Source organism: Bemisia tabaci, chromosome 5 (assembly GCF_918797505.1).
Source record: "Bemisia tabaci chromosome 5, PGI_BMITA_v3".
NCBI classification, from domain to species: Eukaryota; Metazoa; Arthropoda; class Insecta; order Hemiptera; family Aleyrodidae; genus Bemisia; species Bemisia tabaci.
Window position 1 is genome coordinate 15,853,647 of NC_092797.1, and position 16,110 is coordinate 15,869,756.

General features: G+C 37.0%; 1 protein-coding gene across 7 annotated transcripts in view; it reads right to left on the reverse strand.

Moving 5' to 3' along the window:
* Positions 1–16,110, reverse strand: part of LOC109042226 (glutamate receptor ionotropic, kainate 2) — a 103,211-nt gene that overhangs the window by 43,952 nt on the left and 43,149 nt on the right. For 5 of the 7 annotated variants that reach the window (XM_072300338.1, XM_072300342.1, XM_072300340.1 and 2 more), the window contains exons 3-10: positions 14,703–14,864; positions 13,692–13,943; positions 11,911–12,086; positions 11,142–11,195; positions 8,979–9,152; positions 5,103–5,255; positions 4,004–4,207; positions 2,363–2,566 (exon numbers count right to left, since the gene is read on the reverse strand). In XM_072300338.1, coding sequence (XP_072156439.1) covers positions 2,363–2,566; positions 4,004–4,207; positions 5,103–5,255; positions 8,979–9,152; positions 11,142–11,195; positions 11,911–12,086; positions 13,692–13,943; positions 14,703–14,864 — 1,379 coding nt within the window. The remainder of the gene's footprint in view (positions 1–2,362; positions 2,567–4,003; positions 4,208–5,102; positions 5,256–8,978; positions 9,153–11,141; positions 11,196–11,910; positions 12,087–13,691; positions 13,944–14,702; positions 14,865–16,110) is intronic. The other 2 variants (XM_072300343.1, XM_072300341.1) reach the window with 1 other exon arrangement.

Below are 16,110 nucleotides of genomic sequence, written 5' to 3' on the forward strand. Positions count from 1 at the left end.
ATTTGATCCGGCATATCACCAGCAAACAAGTTCTTTTTGCGCTGAGTAAGACACTTATGGAAGAAAGGAAGCGACTGTTTTGTCATGAAAAAGTAAGCGTGACTCTAGAAAGTTTAAACTTATTGTGATAGAACTCGTTTAGTTGTAAGTGGGTGATGGAATCGTTTGATTTTACCGTTTTCTTTGCAAAAGACAATTTTCCTCCTCGCGATAGATAATAATTTTGAGTTTTTGGTATATCTTTTAATTTATTTTTTATATAAATGTTGTTTTTTTTATTCATTCGATCCTCAAACCGTGAAAATTTCAAATCACCGCATACGTTGCACTATGGTCTAGGAGCGCCAAAAAGCCGATTTTGGAAAGTTCAAAAATCTTTCAACCGAGCTCACAGCCCTCTTTACATGCAACCTGTAACAGGCTGTACAATGACCCATTATAAGGAATGAATGCAATATGTAACATATTTCATCATCGTGAGCGGAAAAAATTGAGGGAGCTCCAGCTTTTTCAAAGCATAGGTCTGGATGCAACTATTCGTGTTCTTAGGATGTCCGTGTTGCATACACACGAAATTGCAGGCGCTCCGGTTGCGCACGCTCCTTAAGCACAGCGTTAAGCTGCGGTTATAAGTTCTCGAACGTTTCCTATATTACATGCATGCAGGATCGTGTTTACCATGAAATCCTCAACATTTGGATGAGTCATGTAGCACCGTAGCAGCGTTGCCAAATGGTGCAAATTTCAGAAATGTTATTTTTAGTAATTTGGGGAATTGATACCCACCATGCCTTTGTGGAAATATTTTTTATGGAAAAATTTGCACCACTTGGCTACGCTGCCGTGATGTAACTCGACTTATTCGGACTCCGAGGATTTCATGATAAACACGATTGTAAAGAACAGAGTGGTAGAATTGTGCTGCGTCCACATTATTCTGCGGGGCGATTCTAAATGCAACGCGAAAAACCTTTGAGAACTAACAATCGCAATCAAACTTTGTGCTATAGAAAGCCATAGCGCCTACAATTTTTCGTGTATGCAACACGGACATCCTATGAACACGAATAGCTGCATCATGACCTAACCATTGAAAAAGCCGGAGCGCCTTCAATTTTTTCCGCTTGTGATAATAAAATGTGTCCCACAATGCATTCACACGTCGATGCACGAGCTGAGGGCGCGTTGTTAATGGCTGTGAATTGTTCTGTTTTACCATATTGTCTGTCAATCCTGGATTCGTACAGTTTAAAATTTTATACCTTAGATCTACCTCTAATTGCACCATTATTGGCGGACAACTGTCGCGATTGACGAATGGACTATCTTATACAACTGGTGGATATAAAGGGTCTCGAATTTCAAGGGTATTATAATGCTAACAAAATCTGAGAGGAACTTGTTTTGTGCAAGTATATATGGTGCACTACCTAATATTACCGGGACGGTTGGCGAGGTCACTATGTCACGTGGCTTTGTGTGGAAGAAAATCTACGCCTGGGTAAATTGGAGAAATAGTGATCATAATTGCGAACTTTGATTCTCACTAGGCTAAGAGTGTTGTGTTAATTGCGTGTGTTCAAGAGGAGGGCTTCAAGGATCCTAGTTTTTGAAATAACGCCATCTTTGATGTTAGGTCGACTAAGAAATCAATGATTGGAAAGGAAGACTTAAAGTAAAGTGAAGATGGATTTACCACTCAAAAATGAATTCCGTACCATTTACCATTTGCAGAGAAATTGTTTGTTGAATCGGTTTGAAAATTTCATAGAATTTTATCGGCAGCGCAAAGAAAATTCGGTGAAATTTTCGGACAGCTTCGTCGAGCAATTTCTCTGTAAGAAAATAAAATGGCGGCAGAAGTTTTGAAACTTCGCATGGCGTTTGTGATGGCCTGGTTACACGCTCAAATTTCCGTCAAATTACAATCAAAATGATGACCAAGACCATCGAGAGTTATCTAAATTATGATGAGTAAAATTAATTAAAACAGCGTGTTGATTGAAACAAGCATGAAATAAGCACGGTTGTGTGGAAATCAGATGAAGGATGAGCCCCACAGCTCCATCATCTACCATCAAATTTTTGCAGGCCGCAGAAATTTGATGGTAGATGGTGCGCACCAGTCACCATTTGATCGGAAATTGATGGGAATTTGAGCGTGTAATCAGCACATGATACTTTTAGACCAATTTTGTGACGCAGAGAGCCTTTTAAAGTTTAAATATTTTTATTGAGATCCTTGGAGCCATCCAACTGTGGCCGAAAGTCTAAAAAAGCGGAAAGCGAGGTATTAAGGGGAGGGGGGGGGGGGGTAGTCGAGCTGTTGATGAGAAAAACGTTGAAACAATCGGGGACGCACGTGTTTGATCAACTGATAGACGATTCCGTTCCATTCGCCGGTGACCGGATCCTGTGCGCCGTACTTCCGGTCCGGCACCAAGTCCAGAATGTAGTCGAACCCCACGTGCTGGGCGATTATATTCAGCAAATCCACGCAGAATCCGTAAAACCTCGCGTTCCCCGTGTAGTTTTTCCCGTAATGCATCATCACGAATGGCGTGTCCTGGACCAACAAGTTTCGTCACAGTCCAGTTTCATATTAGGGCATGAAATTATCGTATCACGTTGAAACCTCTGCGGGAATGGGTCTGAATTTCTGTGCAGTTTGACGACTCTGCACCAGATGTGGAAAAATGTTTTTCCCTCCCCTTGATACCCTCCCCAATTTTCGTGAAATTAACCTCTCCAACCCCACATCCCGGTCTCATTTTGGAAGCTTAATGCAGGTGTGTTACTCGAGCTCACAGATTGGATTTTTTTTTTTGGTCGAAACCTCGATAAATAGCGAGCAGAAGTTCAAAAAAAGTATCTTGGAACGAAAAATTACAGATTTTCTGTCGGGTTTTTTAAAGTTAAAAAATAGTATTTTTTTTAATCAACTGATGTATTTGCCTCGAACAAAAACTGCTATACAAAGACTTAAGAAAGTAATATCGTAAGTTTTCTTCGGTTGTTGTTTTCTTCGGTTGTTGTTTTCTTCGATTTGTTTTCTTTCTTAAGTCTTTGTATAACAAAAACTGTTATACAAAGACTTAAGAAAGTAATATCGATTTGTTTTCTTCGGAAAAATGAACTACAAGCGTCAAATTTGAGACACCACGAAAAAATGCTTGATTTTGAAATTTTCCCCGCAAACTCCAAGATAAAAGTAAGAACAAAATGGGCCTGCATAGCTTCAAATCAGCACTGGAGGGGTAAGTAGTCCTGTCGTCATTGATATGAACACTTTGTATATGCAACATTTGCCTGTGTTCGTCGTGAAGGAGGTTACACTTAATGAAAGATTTGAAAACATGTATTGCGCTTACTCATAAGCTAAATTGTGTAAGGTATCTTATACTATGTTACAGTCCTGCAACATGATCATATTATCACCATCCTCCGGAAAATATATCAAAAAGAGTGGTAAAAAAGGTGTGTTTTAATACGAACTTTTTGAAATACACAATTTTCTATTTTTTTCAACTCGTAAATCTCGTTTAGCTCATATTACTGGAATTGTTTAAACACAAACTTATTCTTCATGCTGTAATGAGCACAAGATTTGAAGAATTTTTTTGAGAGGGAAAAAAGTACAATTGGTGTGATTTTTTTTGCATCATTTAATTTGATAGAATGCACCATCCAGATGTATTCAAAGTATCATGCATCAAATACGTTTACTATATTTACGTATATGGAAGTCTGTCAGCAGTCGTTAGACTCCATCACTATTTTTATTCCGGAAAATATGACAGCTCAAAATTAACTGGTTAATACTCAGATCTTCGGTAACTTCCGTTCACAAAGAACTCAGCTATCGAGTTCCCAGAGCTTAAATAATAAGTTACTGAGTGTAATAGATTCTGAAGTTCGTAATTTGATATGCACTCAGTGGATAATTTACGGAAGTTTCAGGAGAGAAGATTATAGAATGTAAATGCAAGATGGTTTCACTCACCAGTATAGTTATCACAATAAGAGTAACGTTCATTGTCCCTGAATCAAAAAATGCTGCATTGTCGGAGATATTCACGCCTCCAGCTGGACTCCATTCACCAACTTTAACCAGCGAGTGCTGCTTTAATTTTAAAAGATCTAGTTTAAATTGTGTGCGTTTTCCTTCTTTAAATTCTATTGGTCCGCTAAGTCCTTTTGTCTCTACCTAGAAATCAAAATAATATCGGTCAAACATTTCGTAGAAGAGGTTCAAAATACATTCAGGACCTTGTTTTTGTCGAAGAATATGCTCTGAAAATAAATAATTTTCTTCAAAATATTATACTATTTTTGATTCGTTTTACTATTCCACAACTTTTGAGTGAACATGCGCTTTAATAGATTGTAGTAATTATAATTTTGACGATTAAAATTGATGAGAAATATAACGATAATTAAAATAAATGAAAAATTGCAGAACATTCGATTTTATGTTCAAAATATTGAAAAATCGAGGGTATTTTGCCCATAATAATTTACCCGCGTTGCCAAAATGCGAGAAAACAATTCATTTGCTAAAATGGGTAGCGAGAGGGGTTGGATAGAGGCTGTAGCCTCTTAAAAAGTACTTTTTGAAAAAATGCAATGAAAAAAATGAAATGTACTATTTTCACCCATGAAAATACACTCCTTAAGACTGGCGCACATTGGTTGAGTTAATGAGAGGAGTTGGCCATGAAATTTTTTACAAAAATTGTAAAATTTTACGTTTATCTCATAACAATTTTAATTTTAAGGGGTGCTTTTCACAGAAAATTTTACGAGAAAACCAATGAAACTTTTTTTAAAACATAAAAATTTCATATTGATGAAAATATACGCTTTTAAAGTTTTTAAAGCATGTCCGACCGCTCCTATTGACTCGATCCACTGCGTGGTGGTTCAATCTTTAATCATCCTGTATCGTCCCTGGAGCTATACGAATATCTTAATCTTTAGGGTTCAGGCATGAAAACACAGTCCCATGACCGGCGCAACGGACCCATTGACCCACTCCGGCGAGGTGGGACGGAGAGGACGAAGGTGGTGGGTGGAACAAAACGGAACAAGCGGCCACTTACCGAATTAACGTAATTGACGAGACTGAGGCCAGCATCCCAGGGCCGCTCCTCCGAGCAGGAGATGTTCTCCAGTTTCAAAGGGTGGCTTTGCTCCAAAGTTTGGAGCCCGACCGCGAACACGTGAACCGAATCGTAAACCAACGCCGGCTCCGCCTGCCAGCATTAAAAGCTTAGTTAGCATTTGTTCTCGTACGCACAGTATTACGCCTTTAAAAACCGCTACCCCGCGCCAACCCCCGCCCCGGCAGGGAAGGGGGATCCGTCAATTATAAGCGCTTTACACGCACCCTTGCCGGACTGCGCGTGGGTTGCGCTCGAACCCTCGTTCGAGCCCCCGAGAGCATGAGAACATAATCCACGGAGGGGTGTTCTTTTTTATACATCGATGTCCAAAAAGCGAAACCGCGTATTTCCGTTTGTGACGTTACGGACTAGGGGTCGTCCATAAATTACGTAACGCACTAGAGGAGGGGGGTGCTAGTAGAGTGTTACGCCATTCTATTTTTACGTATTAACAAAGAGGGTGACATGGAACGTAAGCAAGAAATACAAGATTGGAAATACCAGTGAAATATTTCATATTTTTCAGGGGCTAGAGTATGCAACCACACTCACACACTAAAATAGAAGAAAGTCACAATTTTTACATTTGGCGACACATGTAAAGGAACCGGTATTTTTCAATATCTTTCATAAATTTCTTAAATTTAATGAATTGTTACACGTGAAATTTCAAGATTTAATTTTTTATGAAATTTTGCCACCCTGTTAACGAATACAGACCTACGTCAAAAAAGCGTTACAAGAGGGGAGAGGGGTGGGGTCGAAAATGCCGAAAAAGAGCGTTACTCAATTTATGGCCCTCCATTTTTTCTTTGTGAAACTAGTCAACGATATTTTCTTAATAAATTCTTTTTTTTTCCTTCCCTTTCGGCAGAGTATTCTATTGAAATTACAAGCGATGAAACTAGCTTGTTTCTCCTCGAAAAATTGTGCGAGAGCGGAAATTTGAAAACATCGCAATTGAGGTACGTGCGATTTCGCACTTTGGCTATCGATATACATACAAAGGTTATTGTGATACAAATTTGGAAACGCATTTGAATTAAAAGGCGATGATTCAATGAGAGACATCGATGTAAAATTTTAGCATTCCAATTGCATTTTAGCATTAAAATTCCCTCGTGAAACCAAAAATATGTCTAAAATAATTTTATAGTATATAAGTAAGATACTCCGAGGATGCTGTTAAACTAAGTTTGACAGTAATTTATACTTTTTTTTCAATTGTAAAAACATTGCTTAAAATATCGTCATCAATAATTAAACTGTTATAGCTAATTCTACACAGTTTACTCGCTTAATTGAGAGATAATCTGATTCATACATTTGAAACATCTTTCAGGATCAAATCAATTTCTTTGAAAGGTCCGAGCCTCAATCTTTGCTCCCTTTTTCTCTAACTCGAGGTGGCAACGTAGCACTTGCATTCAGAGCATTCTAGTTTTGAGTGACATATTTTTGTTGAAACAAAATAAGGTGGAATATGTCATTGGAGTTTGCCGTACTAAGGAAAATCGCGGTTTGAGCATTCATCGTTGCCAAATTTCTTCCGAAAAAAATATTTATTTTTGGAGAAAGTTATGAAAAATTCTCCTCGAAACAAATACCTCAGGTTAAATTGCGAATAAAATAGGTACGTTTAAAAATTGACAAAAGAATATTCACAAGACTCCCTGAAAATCCGTTTTTTATCCAACAAAATGCGGCAACGTCTGAAGGCTCATACGGCGTTCTTCTTTAGCACGGAAATATTGTGGAGGGTGCGCTAGAACTAATGCCACTTCGATCGCGTTCTTCTATCAAGCAGTTGCATAATCGCACTTTATCTTCGAAAGTATTAATAAAAGGGGAGCGCAACTCAAAAAATCCATTACTGGAAAAAAACACTTTGGATCTAGAGTCCACTCTTAAAAACATCGACAAGAAAAAATACTCTTGATTCAATCAGATTTAAGCTTAAATCAAGAACCAAGCCTCTTAATTTGAGCGGATTTCCTTTTGATTTAAGCTTAAATCTGATTGAATCAAGAGTCCTTTTTCTTGTCAATGTTTTCAAGAGTCTGGACTCTAGATCCAATGTGTTTTTTTTCAGTGATCAGTGTGAGTAAGAATAAAGATGCTATAATTTCTGACATTTAAATTGTATTTGAAAACTTTAAATATTTTTCGTGGGAAATTTTAATATGTTTACGTCCATTACGTAGTTAGGAGTTTTACGGTATCCAGGGATTTATTATTGGGAGATCCATCGAACAAACAGCAGGATAACTTTCAATCAAGTAAAAGGCTCCCCAAAGATTTAACTCAGAGTAAAATGAATCGATAGATACAGAGCTATCAAAACTCCGGAAAAATATTTTGCTCCGACCGACATAATTTTCGTGAGATGAATCAGCAAAAATCTCGGTGAGTGCAAGTGAACTCAACGTCTTTTACTCCTCTGATAAATACACCCGCAAGTTGGCAGAAAGATGAACGGGTGCAAGGGTGGCATTTTGGTGGAGATTTCTTCGATTGACTCAGCGATCAAACGGAAAATAGACGATTTTCAACTTAAAATTGGCCACACTGACAGCGGGATGGTCGATTTAACAACAAGAAAGTTAAGACATCAAACAGTTTCCCTCCAATATTGAGGTGAACGAATATACGAGTAAACTTTCAATATTTCTAGGTCCGTTACCTCCATTTAAGTTTTGTCAGGGCCTAGATAAGCATGCCTTCGGATAGCCGCTTTTCCGGGAGTGGTTTTAAACTCCAAACTTTTAAACAAATTCTAAGAATGAAAAATACTCCGCTTACGAGAAGTCAGATCTCGTTATTGTCAGAAACTTAGAAATAAGGAACTCTTGAAATGTTGATATTAATTTCTGGCGAAAGAAGAGAATGCAAGGTGTAGGAAGTCTTGCAAAAATTTGCGCCGAAGAGTCATTTCTTAAAAATCAGATAATTCTCTAAGCTGAATGGAGAAATTGGCTGTAAATAAAAATGCGAAACGTTTAGTTAAAGTAGGGCTATTTTTATAATTTCAGGATTGAGGAAGTGGTGCGGCAGGTGAACTTACATTTTAAGTAAGGGTTATTTACGAAGCAAAGGTTTCAAATAAGGCTCGGAGAAAGGGTGAAGGGTTAGGAAATCTTTAGCAGCTCTATTTTCATTTCGTAAATGGATAGATCGAACCACTAGATTGATCAAATTTGTTTAATGATGCGCAATTAGTCTTACAGATAACTACCCCAAATTGGGCGCTGGAAATTGCATGAACCGTAATTGAAGTTCGTCTTTGCTCAATCAAGTGCTCAAGATAAAGCAGCTCCCAGATTATGGATAATGCATAATGACCTCTGACCTGAAATGCCACTCGATTGTACCGTTTCACTAGCTCCTTGTAACGGTTGGTAAGTGGCGTTAATTCAGAGAGATCTCTCTTATGCTTTCCACATGAATCCGAAAGTCGTAAATTGAAATAGTGAAATAAGAGTACCTTGTACATTGACGTGATAATCATGTGAGAAAAGTTATTATGAAAGGCTTGTCTTACGAAGTTATTTAATTAGCGTTCGTTCGTTGCTCCTCGAACAGGTATCTTGAACTCGAGCAAAATATTTATTTCTCGTTATTGAAGGTGCAATATTTCGTATGTATATGGAACAAGATAATTGCAACCTACTTCTTCTTATTTCTGCGTTTTGGTTGTGTTTCAATAAGAATTTTCAAACTCTCAATACCTAGTAAAACTTTTTTCTTTTTTCGCTACTGTACGATAATCAATGCATACATTCAGATTGGAAAGTTTTTAATTTTTAAGGTTACCTTGATTAGACTAAGAAGACTGTGATTGGACGGCGAGGATGACCCATCAGGCTGAAACCGCGCCATGTCTTTGAAGATTTCCCGAACTCCTACGTCCTCGGTATCAATAATTCTAAATGCAGTCATATTGACAAAATTGTACTTGAAGTCCTCTAAATCAAATGTTTCAATATCCTGCAAACCATATATACTTACTTTATTGGTACAATTTGGTTTATTGGTACTTTAAGACTATATACACAAATTATTTATTAAGGAACATATTTTCGTATAGGCCTTGATCAATAGAAATCAATTATTTTTAAGGCCATTGTTTAATAGAACATAGAAAAAAATAAAAATATTCATATGACTATCCCCCAAAAAAGGGACTATGGAAAATTTACAATTAAGATACTGATCAAGTGTTCAACGAATGTTTTGGTATAAAAATGATATGCCAAAGTGAGGTAGTGACGTTTTGAAGTATATAGTTTGAAAATGGCACTATCGAGAAACCGCCATTGAACTCTCACTGAATAAAAAGTGAAGTTGATTTAACGTTCTGGATGTAAAAAAAAGTGTGCGAGAACTTAGAAAATGCTGAACTAACTGCTACAGCAGTCACTTTAGCAATGTCAGGATGTAAAACTAACTACCGTGGCGGGTAATTTAGCATTTTGTGAGTTCTCGCACTCTTTTTTTACATCCAGAATGTTCAATCAATTTAATTTTTTTCCTGTGATTAATTACTCATCTTTAGAGCCCAAAATTGTTGGATTCAATTCAGTGAAAGTTATTACCATCAATAAGATAAACGCAAAATTGTAATTTTTTCTTTTCTCTTTCTTCTTTCAATTTACGTTTCAATTCCGATTATAACGAGAGTATTTGAAGCATGATTTGATTTAATTGTGTCACCGTGAGGTATATTTGAAAAGCTCACATCGCAAGCCGTTGATCAAGTGGTCAGCCTAGTCTAATTCTCGGAGTTTACTCACTTTTATTTTTTGCATGATGACGAAATTAATTAACGTTTGCGTGAGTGAAATTTAATTCTCATCATACCTATTATTCTGCTGCTATTTATCAATACAACCAAGATCATATCGCAGATTACTGTTATCTATCCGATTCAAGCATGTACTTATCCGTGTAATAGGGACATTCATCATATTTTACCAGCACTCATGAAAGTTTCATTGTCAATGCTCTCTGGGTCAGTGGCGTGGCGTGAATTGCGATGTATCGATTGTTATGCCATTTAAACCTATGGTAAAGAATCGATTTTTAAGGTGTTCGCTGCGAACACCCTGTTTATCTATCCTTTTCCATAGGTTTAAATTGAAGAACAATCGATAAATCGCAAAGGACGCCACGCCACTGCTCTGGGTACCTGCTTGTGTACCGCCGCTCTCCCGAGCAAATATTGAATCGTTCGCATGGCACCCTATCATTCAATAATGTTATTTATGTTTTAAACTCGATTAAAAGTATGCATGCAGGGGATATTTTGTTTCGATTTATATTGCGGTCATGTCTACAAGTAATTTAATTTGTTCCGGCGTGGGACATCTTTTTTGACGTTCAATGAATTGTATGGACCGATTATTGAAGGTAAAGTGAGGGGGTTTTTGATGGCTGATCATCAGTAAATGATCGTTTCCATAACGTAAGAAAACTATTTGTTCTAAGCATTTTTTCTGTACAGGCTGATCCAATGAATTAATAGAACTACCGCGAAGGTGAGACATATTTAATAATAGCAGATGAATGCTCGAAAAGAAACATTTGACAATGGGTAAAATGTTTTATATTGATTATTTGGATCATTAATCGATTATAGAAACTTAATTTTTTCTAATCGTGCATACATTTTTACGTAGCCCTATTTAACACGTAGTGCGTAAGGTCTGAACTTTTCTGTTGATATAAGTGGTCAAATATATATGTCCTGATTTTATCTTCGCACATAATTTATTTTTACAGGAATACCATGAATTTCAGACCTTTGAAATTTTCCATTTTTAGTTTAATTTTAACAATATGCAATTTTTTTTATATAATAAATTGATATCCAGAACGTAAAAGTTTCTTGACATGCATACTATTTTATACTATACTTGAATGAAAAAGTCACTTTTATATAATTTTAGCGGCATGTACAAGAACAGATATACTCACAAATGATGTAAATAGGTAGTGAAATTTGAAGTCATTCATTTGCAGTTGTAAAATCTGGAACATACAAGAAAGGCGCAAATAATAATAATAAAAAATAACTTAAATTATTACCTCATAATCTATGCCACAACCTACCATGGCTGCTACTTTTTCTTTAGAGTCTTCCACCTACTACTGAATTTCTCAGGCATAGGGAATAGGAATAGGGGCATTCTAGAGGGTCTTGGAACCTACGAAAAAAAAGTTTGCCCTCTTTCCTGCTGCACCCTCTTGAATCATTTTTTATAACTTGAAATTTTAATATTTTTAAAGTCATGGAAAGTTCAACGCAAAAATAATAAAAGGTTACCATTTTATATGAGTTTTGGTCCATGATCGTCGCGAAAATTCATAAACGAAAAAAAATAGAAGAAAAATAAGGAGAAACAACCCGAAAATTTGGGGGATTAGAGGAGAAAAACAAGTTATAATGGAGAAAAATATTATTGTGACTCACACAACCAGCTCTTGCAATCTGGCCGTTCAACCCATGGACAATGGACATGCACCCTGTACATCGTCACTTCTTTGGCATTAGGGCTCAATTCGATTTCCGCATGAGCCCCAGAAAGCATGGATTTACACGTGAAATGAGGCTCACTTGAAAGTCGAGATACGCCATCTAGTTGGAGAGGCGGCGGTATATGCACATTTTCATGATTCCGAAGAAATCCAATAAAAAAAGGACGAATTTCAGAGAAAAAAGGCAAGGTAGTGAAGAAATACTCACTCCGCGAAGAAATAAATGCATATTCTCGGGCTTGGTGTCGATGAGTAAGTTGTGAATTTCCTTGCTTTTAATTTCCTTCAGAACGTCGCGGTAGGTCGCCGGCTCGGCCTGTCGCAGATGCAATTCCACGTCCCGTCGCCCCGGTGCCCTGATCAGCTCCCTGAGCTTCATCAAACCTGAAACATCATTTTTAGTCGCTCCTTGATTTATTGACTCAAAGCTCCTTCCTGGAAATCAACCTCCTCGAGCAGTGTTTATAGTGAAAAGGAACCCACCTTCTTGGAAAAGGTGTGGTCTCCTCGTTGAGCGTGGTTAGTGGGTGGAGTAGGTTGTGAACTTTTGCCGGAGCGGAAAGTTCAACCGGTGCTTATAGCAAATGACTCAAAAATTACATGGAGCACCTTAAAAAGTGTGAAACTCACTCCCAATTTCAAAAGATGCGTATTTTGGCGTTTTTGAACTTCTCATTTATCAAAAAATACAATGACAAGGACATGCATTTGATCAAAATGAGCCACCCCAAGTTCTCAACTCGTTGTAAAACTCAAAATAACCGCCATCATGTGACGCAGATTGGTTTAGTTTAAAAGTATTAAAATTATAACACACATTTTCACTTTACTGATTTTCAAGTTATTTTAAGATCGATTTTGAGAGAAACTCGGCATCAAGGAGTATTTTTTGACGAGGGCTATTTTTGACATGGAGTAGGAACCTCTCGGCATAAAAAATTCAGCCATTCAACATTTGTAAACATGAAAGGTGATTACTTTATTTTAACGCGAAATGTCATTTGAGGCTATTTGTAACACTAACATGGCATTTGCATTTTGAATTCGACCCCTGCGGGCCGATTATTGAAACTGATCGATAAAGCGATAGACAATGGTTGGTTCCTATAGAATAAGGAAGAAAATGATGGACTAACTGTTGGGTCTTTGGTGGGTTGCCGTTAGTTAGTCCATTACCTACCTCCTATGTCCATTGCCACCACCCGCTTCCACCAATAGGATCCCTCCGAATCCTTTTTGTCGTCTTTGTCTATAGCTTTATCTATAAGTTTCAATAATCGGCCCGCTGCAGAGCTAATAGCACTTGAACTCAACATATCGAGAATCCACTCTCCGTAGGTCGCGGTCGGACCAATATAAAACGCCTTCAAATGCGCGTGATACTATGCAACACACCAAAGTTGATATAGTTGTATTCTTAGGTTGGAACCTAACTCAAGTAAAATTCTCTTACAAAGAAGGCATGTCAGCCTGTTGACTGTTGTATTTCAAGTCATCTCGCATGTTGTATGCCTATTATTGCCCGGGACAAACATTTAAGCATTAATTCATTTAAAAAAGAAAGAATTATTATAATCGTTAATGTGGCCAACGAGAGAGGTCCACCTGAAGGAAAACTTGTTCTAGAAACTTGTACGCATTTTAAGCGCACCCGTTTTATGTGGGGAGAGGGAGTATTTTTCGAAAAGAAACTCAAATTTTAAGTCATATTCTCCAATTTTCAAAACTTAAAATGCTGTTTCCGCCCATGCTCGATTGATTTTTGTAAAACTCAGAATGAGAGGGTATTTTTTGGAATTAAACACGAATGTTTAGTCAAGGTTTCAAAAAAGTTATAAATAAAAGTTCTTAAAAGTCTTAAAAGTTCTATACTTAGGATAAAGAAACATGCGATTTGGAACGCACAAATTATCTGGTCAAACATAATTGTCAAGTCGATCAGTCAAAAATACGCTAACTTCTTCTACGGTATAAGGGCGCAACGCTCACCGTAATCTTGTTCGTATATGATGGCTACTTTGGTCCAGTTGAGATAACTCATGACATCTTGATAGGCACGATTCAAGAGTGACTGAGCTGGATACAGATTTACTGAGAGTTCCCTACTCTCCTCATCCAAGTCCAGTCGAGCCTCAATATGTGGTATATCTAGTGCATCGCATATCGAGTGGATATGTGCACCTAAAATAGGATCTGTCGGTCCGAATATCGCTTGTACTCCATGTTGAACTTGGAAACACGCTGAAACCACAACATAAAACTGATAGATTAGATATATTCTTTTAAATTATTGTCATACATCATTTGATGGATTAGCTGGATGTCATGGAACATGATTAACAGAATTGAAAAAAAAGCCTTACTACGAATTTGCAATACATTTTTGCGGCCGATTGAATCGGATTCAGCAAAAAGAAACCAGCGCAATTACAGTGCTGTAAAAATTTTGCTTCTTCATAATTATCTGAAAAATTTCCCAGAACAGCAAATCTTTTATGCTTTCTATCCAAGAATTGTCAATTTTAAAGGGAAATAATTCTGTAAATTTTAATACTGTGCATTTATGGAGTACTTTTAAAAGAAATGAAAAGGTTTCACAGTGTAACCGCGCCAATTGCTTTTTGCTAAATACGATCCAATTTATCGTCTTATCAGACTCTTCAACTGCCTAAAACGCAAGGTTGCTTCAGTCATTGCACGCCTGCACGACCTTTAAGGTATTACGTACAGCATAAGATATCATTGATCTTTGTTCTTTAAATACAAAAAATTTAACGTCAAACATGAGAGTTGATGACTTTTAGGTAAACTATCAAAACCACAAGGTTAAATGACAAAGAGGTATTTCAAATCGCTCCAGAAAAAAGAAGAGCCTCTGTTGCCTGAGCCTTTGTGAGGATGCAGTGAATTTTTGAAGCATTCCTCTAAGATTCAACAAAACAAAAATAAGAGTAATTTCATTTCTAGCACCCTAAGAGGTCAGAATATTTGAAACGATACCTTTTTTTGATGCATGGAAACTGTCGTCGGTGGGCACAAATTGGATATCGTAAACTAGTTTTGAGTGCGGGAGTAAATGTTCGTCTCTGTTGATTTTGTCCACTGCATAGACGAAGGCATGCTCGGTACTTGAGTTCTTCTGATCCTCCGTGAATATTGCTCCTGCGCATACAATAAAAGAAGTGTTCTCAAAAAGTAAATAAATAAAAAAATGAATGAATAATGAAATAAAATAACATAAAGTAAAGTGCAATAAAATATAATAAAATACAATGTAACAGAATAAAATAAAATGAATAAAATACAAATAGAATAAAATAATTAATATAAAATATAATAAAATAAAATAATATAAACTATAATAAAATAAAATAACATGATTTATTTAAAAAGAACCACGGAGTTTTGAGGGTCGACTACGAGAAATTCTTGAAATTTTAAAATTGAAGTCATACCTGTTACCCTGGTACCTTCTGAAATACGATAGCTAAAAACTTCGTTACTCAAAGGAATACAATAACACACATCGTTAACGTATATTCAATCACATAAGCAAACAATTTACAGATAAGCTAAAAAGAGGAGACAATTTGAATTGATCTGTCCTCTATTCAAAACTTTCGGTTTCGAAAATCACGGTTCCTCCATAAAATTTTACCCTGCGAATTTTGGTGTTTTTTTACCATGGTAAGTCACAGATAGAGGTTTCAATGCCCAAGTCTTACCCTTGACTGTGTCGGAAAGCGTATTCTGCCGTGCTGAGGAAGAACGTCGTATTAACATTTGAGAGTTGCCAAATTTCCTAAAATTTACCATGTAGTTTTGAGGAAAGTTATGAATGTTTTTCCTTGAAATTTTCAGGTATTTTCGATCAAATTGCTGACAATATCGTCTGAAAAATTTGAAACATATTTAAAAAGTTCACCGGTAAATTCGGTTTTCATCGAGGGAAATCTGGCAACGCCTGAAGGCTCATACTGCGTTTTTTCCCTAGCACGGCAGTATTGCTGCTTCAACTCTGTCTCTTTGAATGAATAATTAATCGCATCTTCAGCTGAGCAACTTTGTTCATTTTTCAAGCGCGGATCTCGGATTTCGTCGGCTTGGGTGACATGAATGCCTGAAAAGTCTTACCTGAAACTTTCCGCCGCACATTGGATCGAGTTCGTCAGAGAGATTGAACATGAAATTTTTGACTTAAACTGCGAATTTTGATGTTCATTTCGTCAGATTTTAAATTTTAAGGGGTGCTTCTTGAAGAAAATTTCACAAATGAACCAATGGTGCCACTTTCAAAACCCCAAAATTTTATATAAACGGAGTTATAAGCGTTTAAAGTTTCCAAATTTTGTCCGACTTCTCTTATTGACTCGATCTACTGTCCGCCGTTTTCCACCCGCGTTCGGGA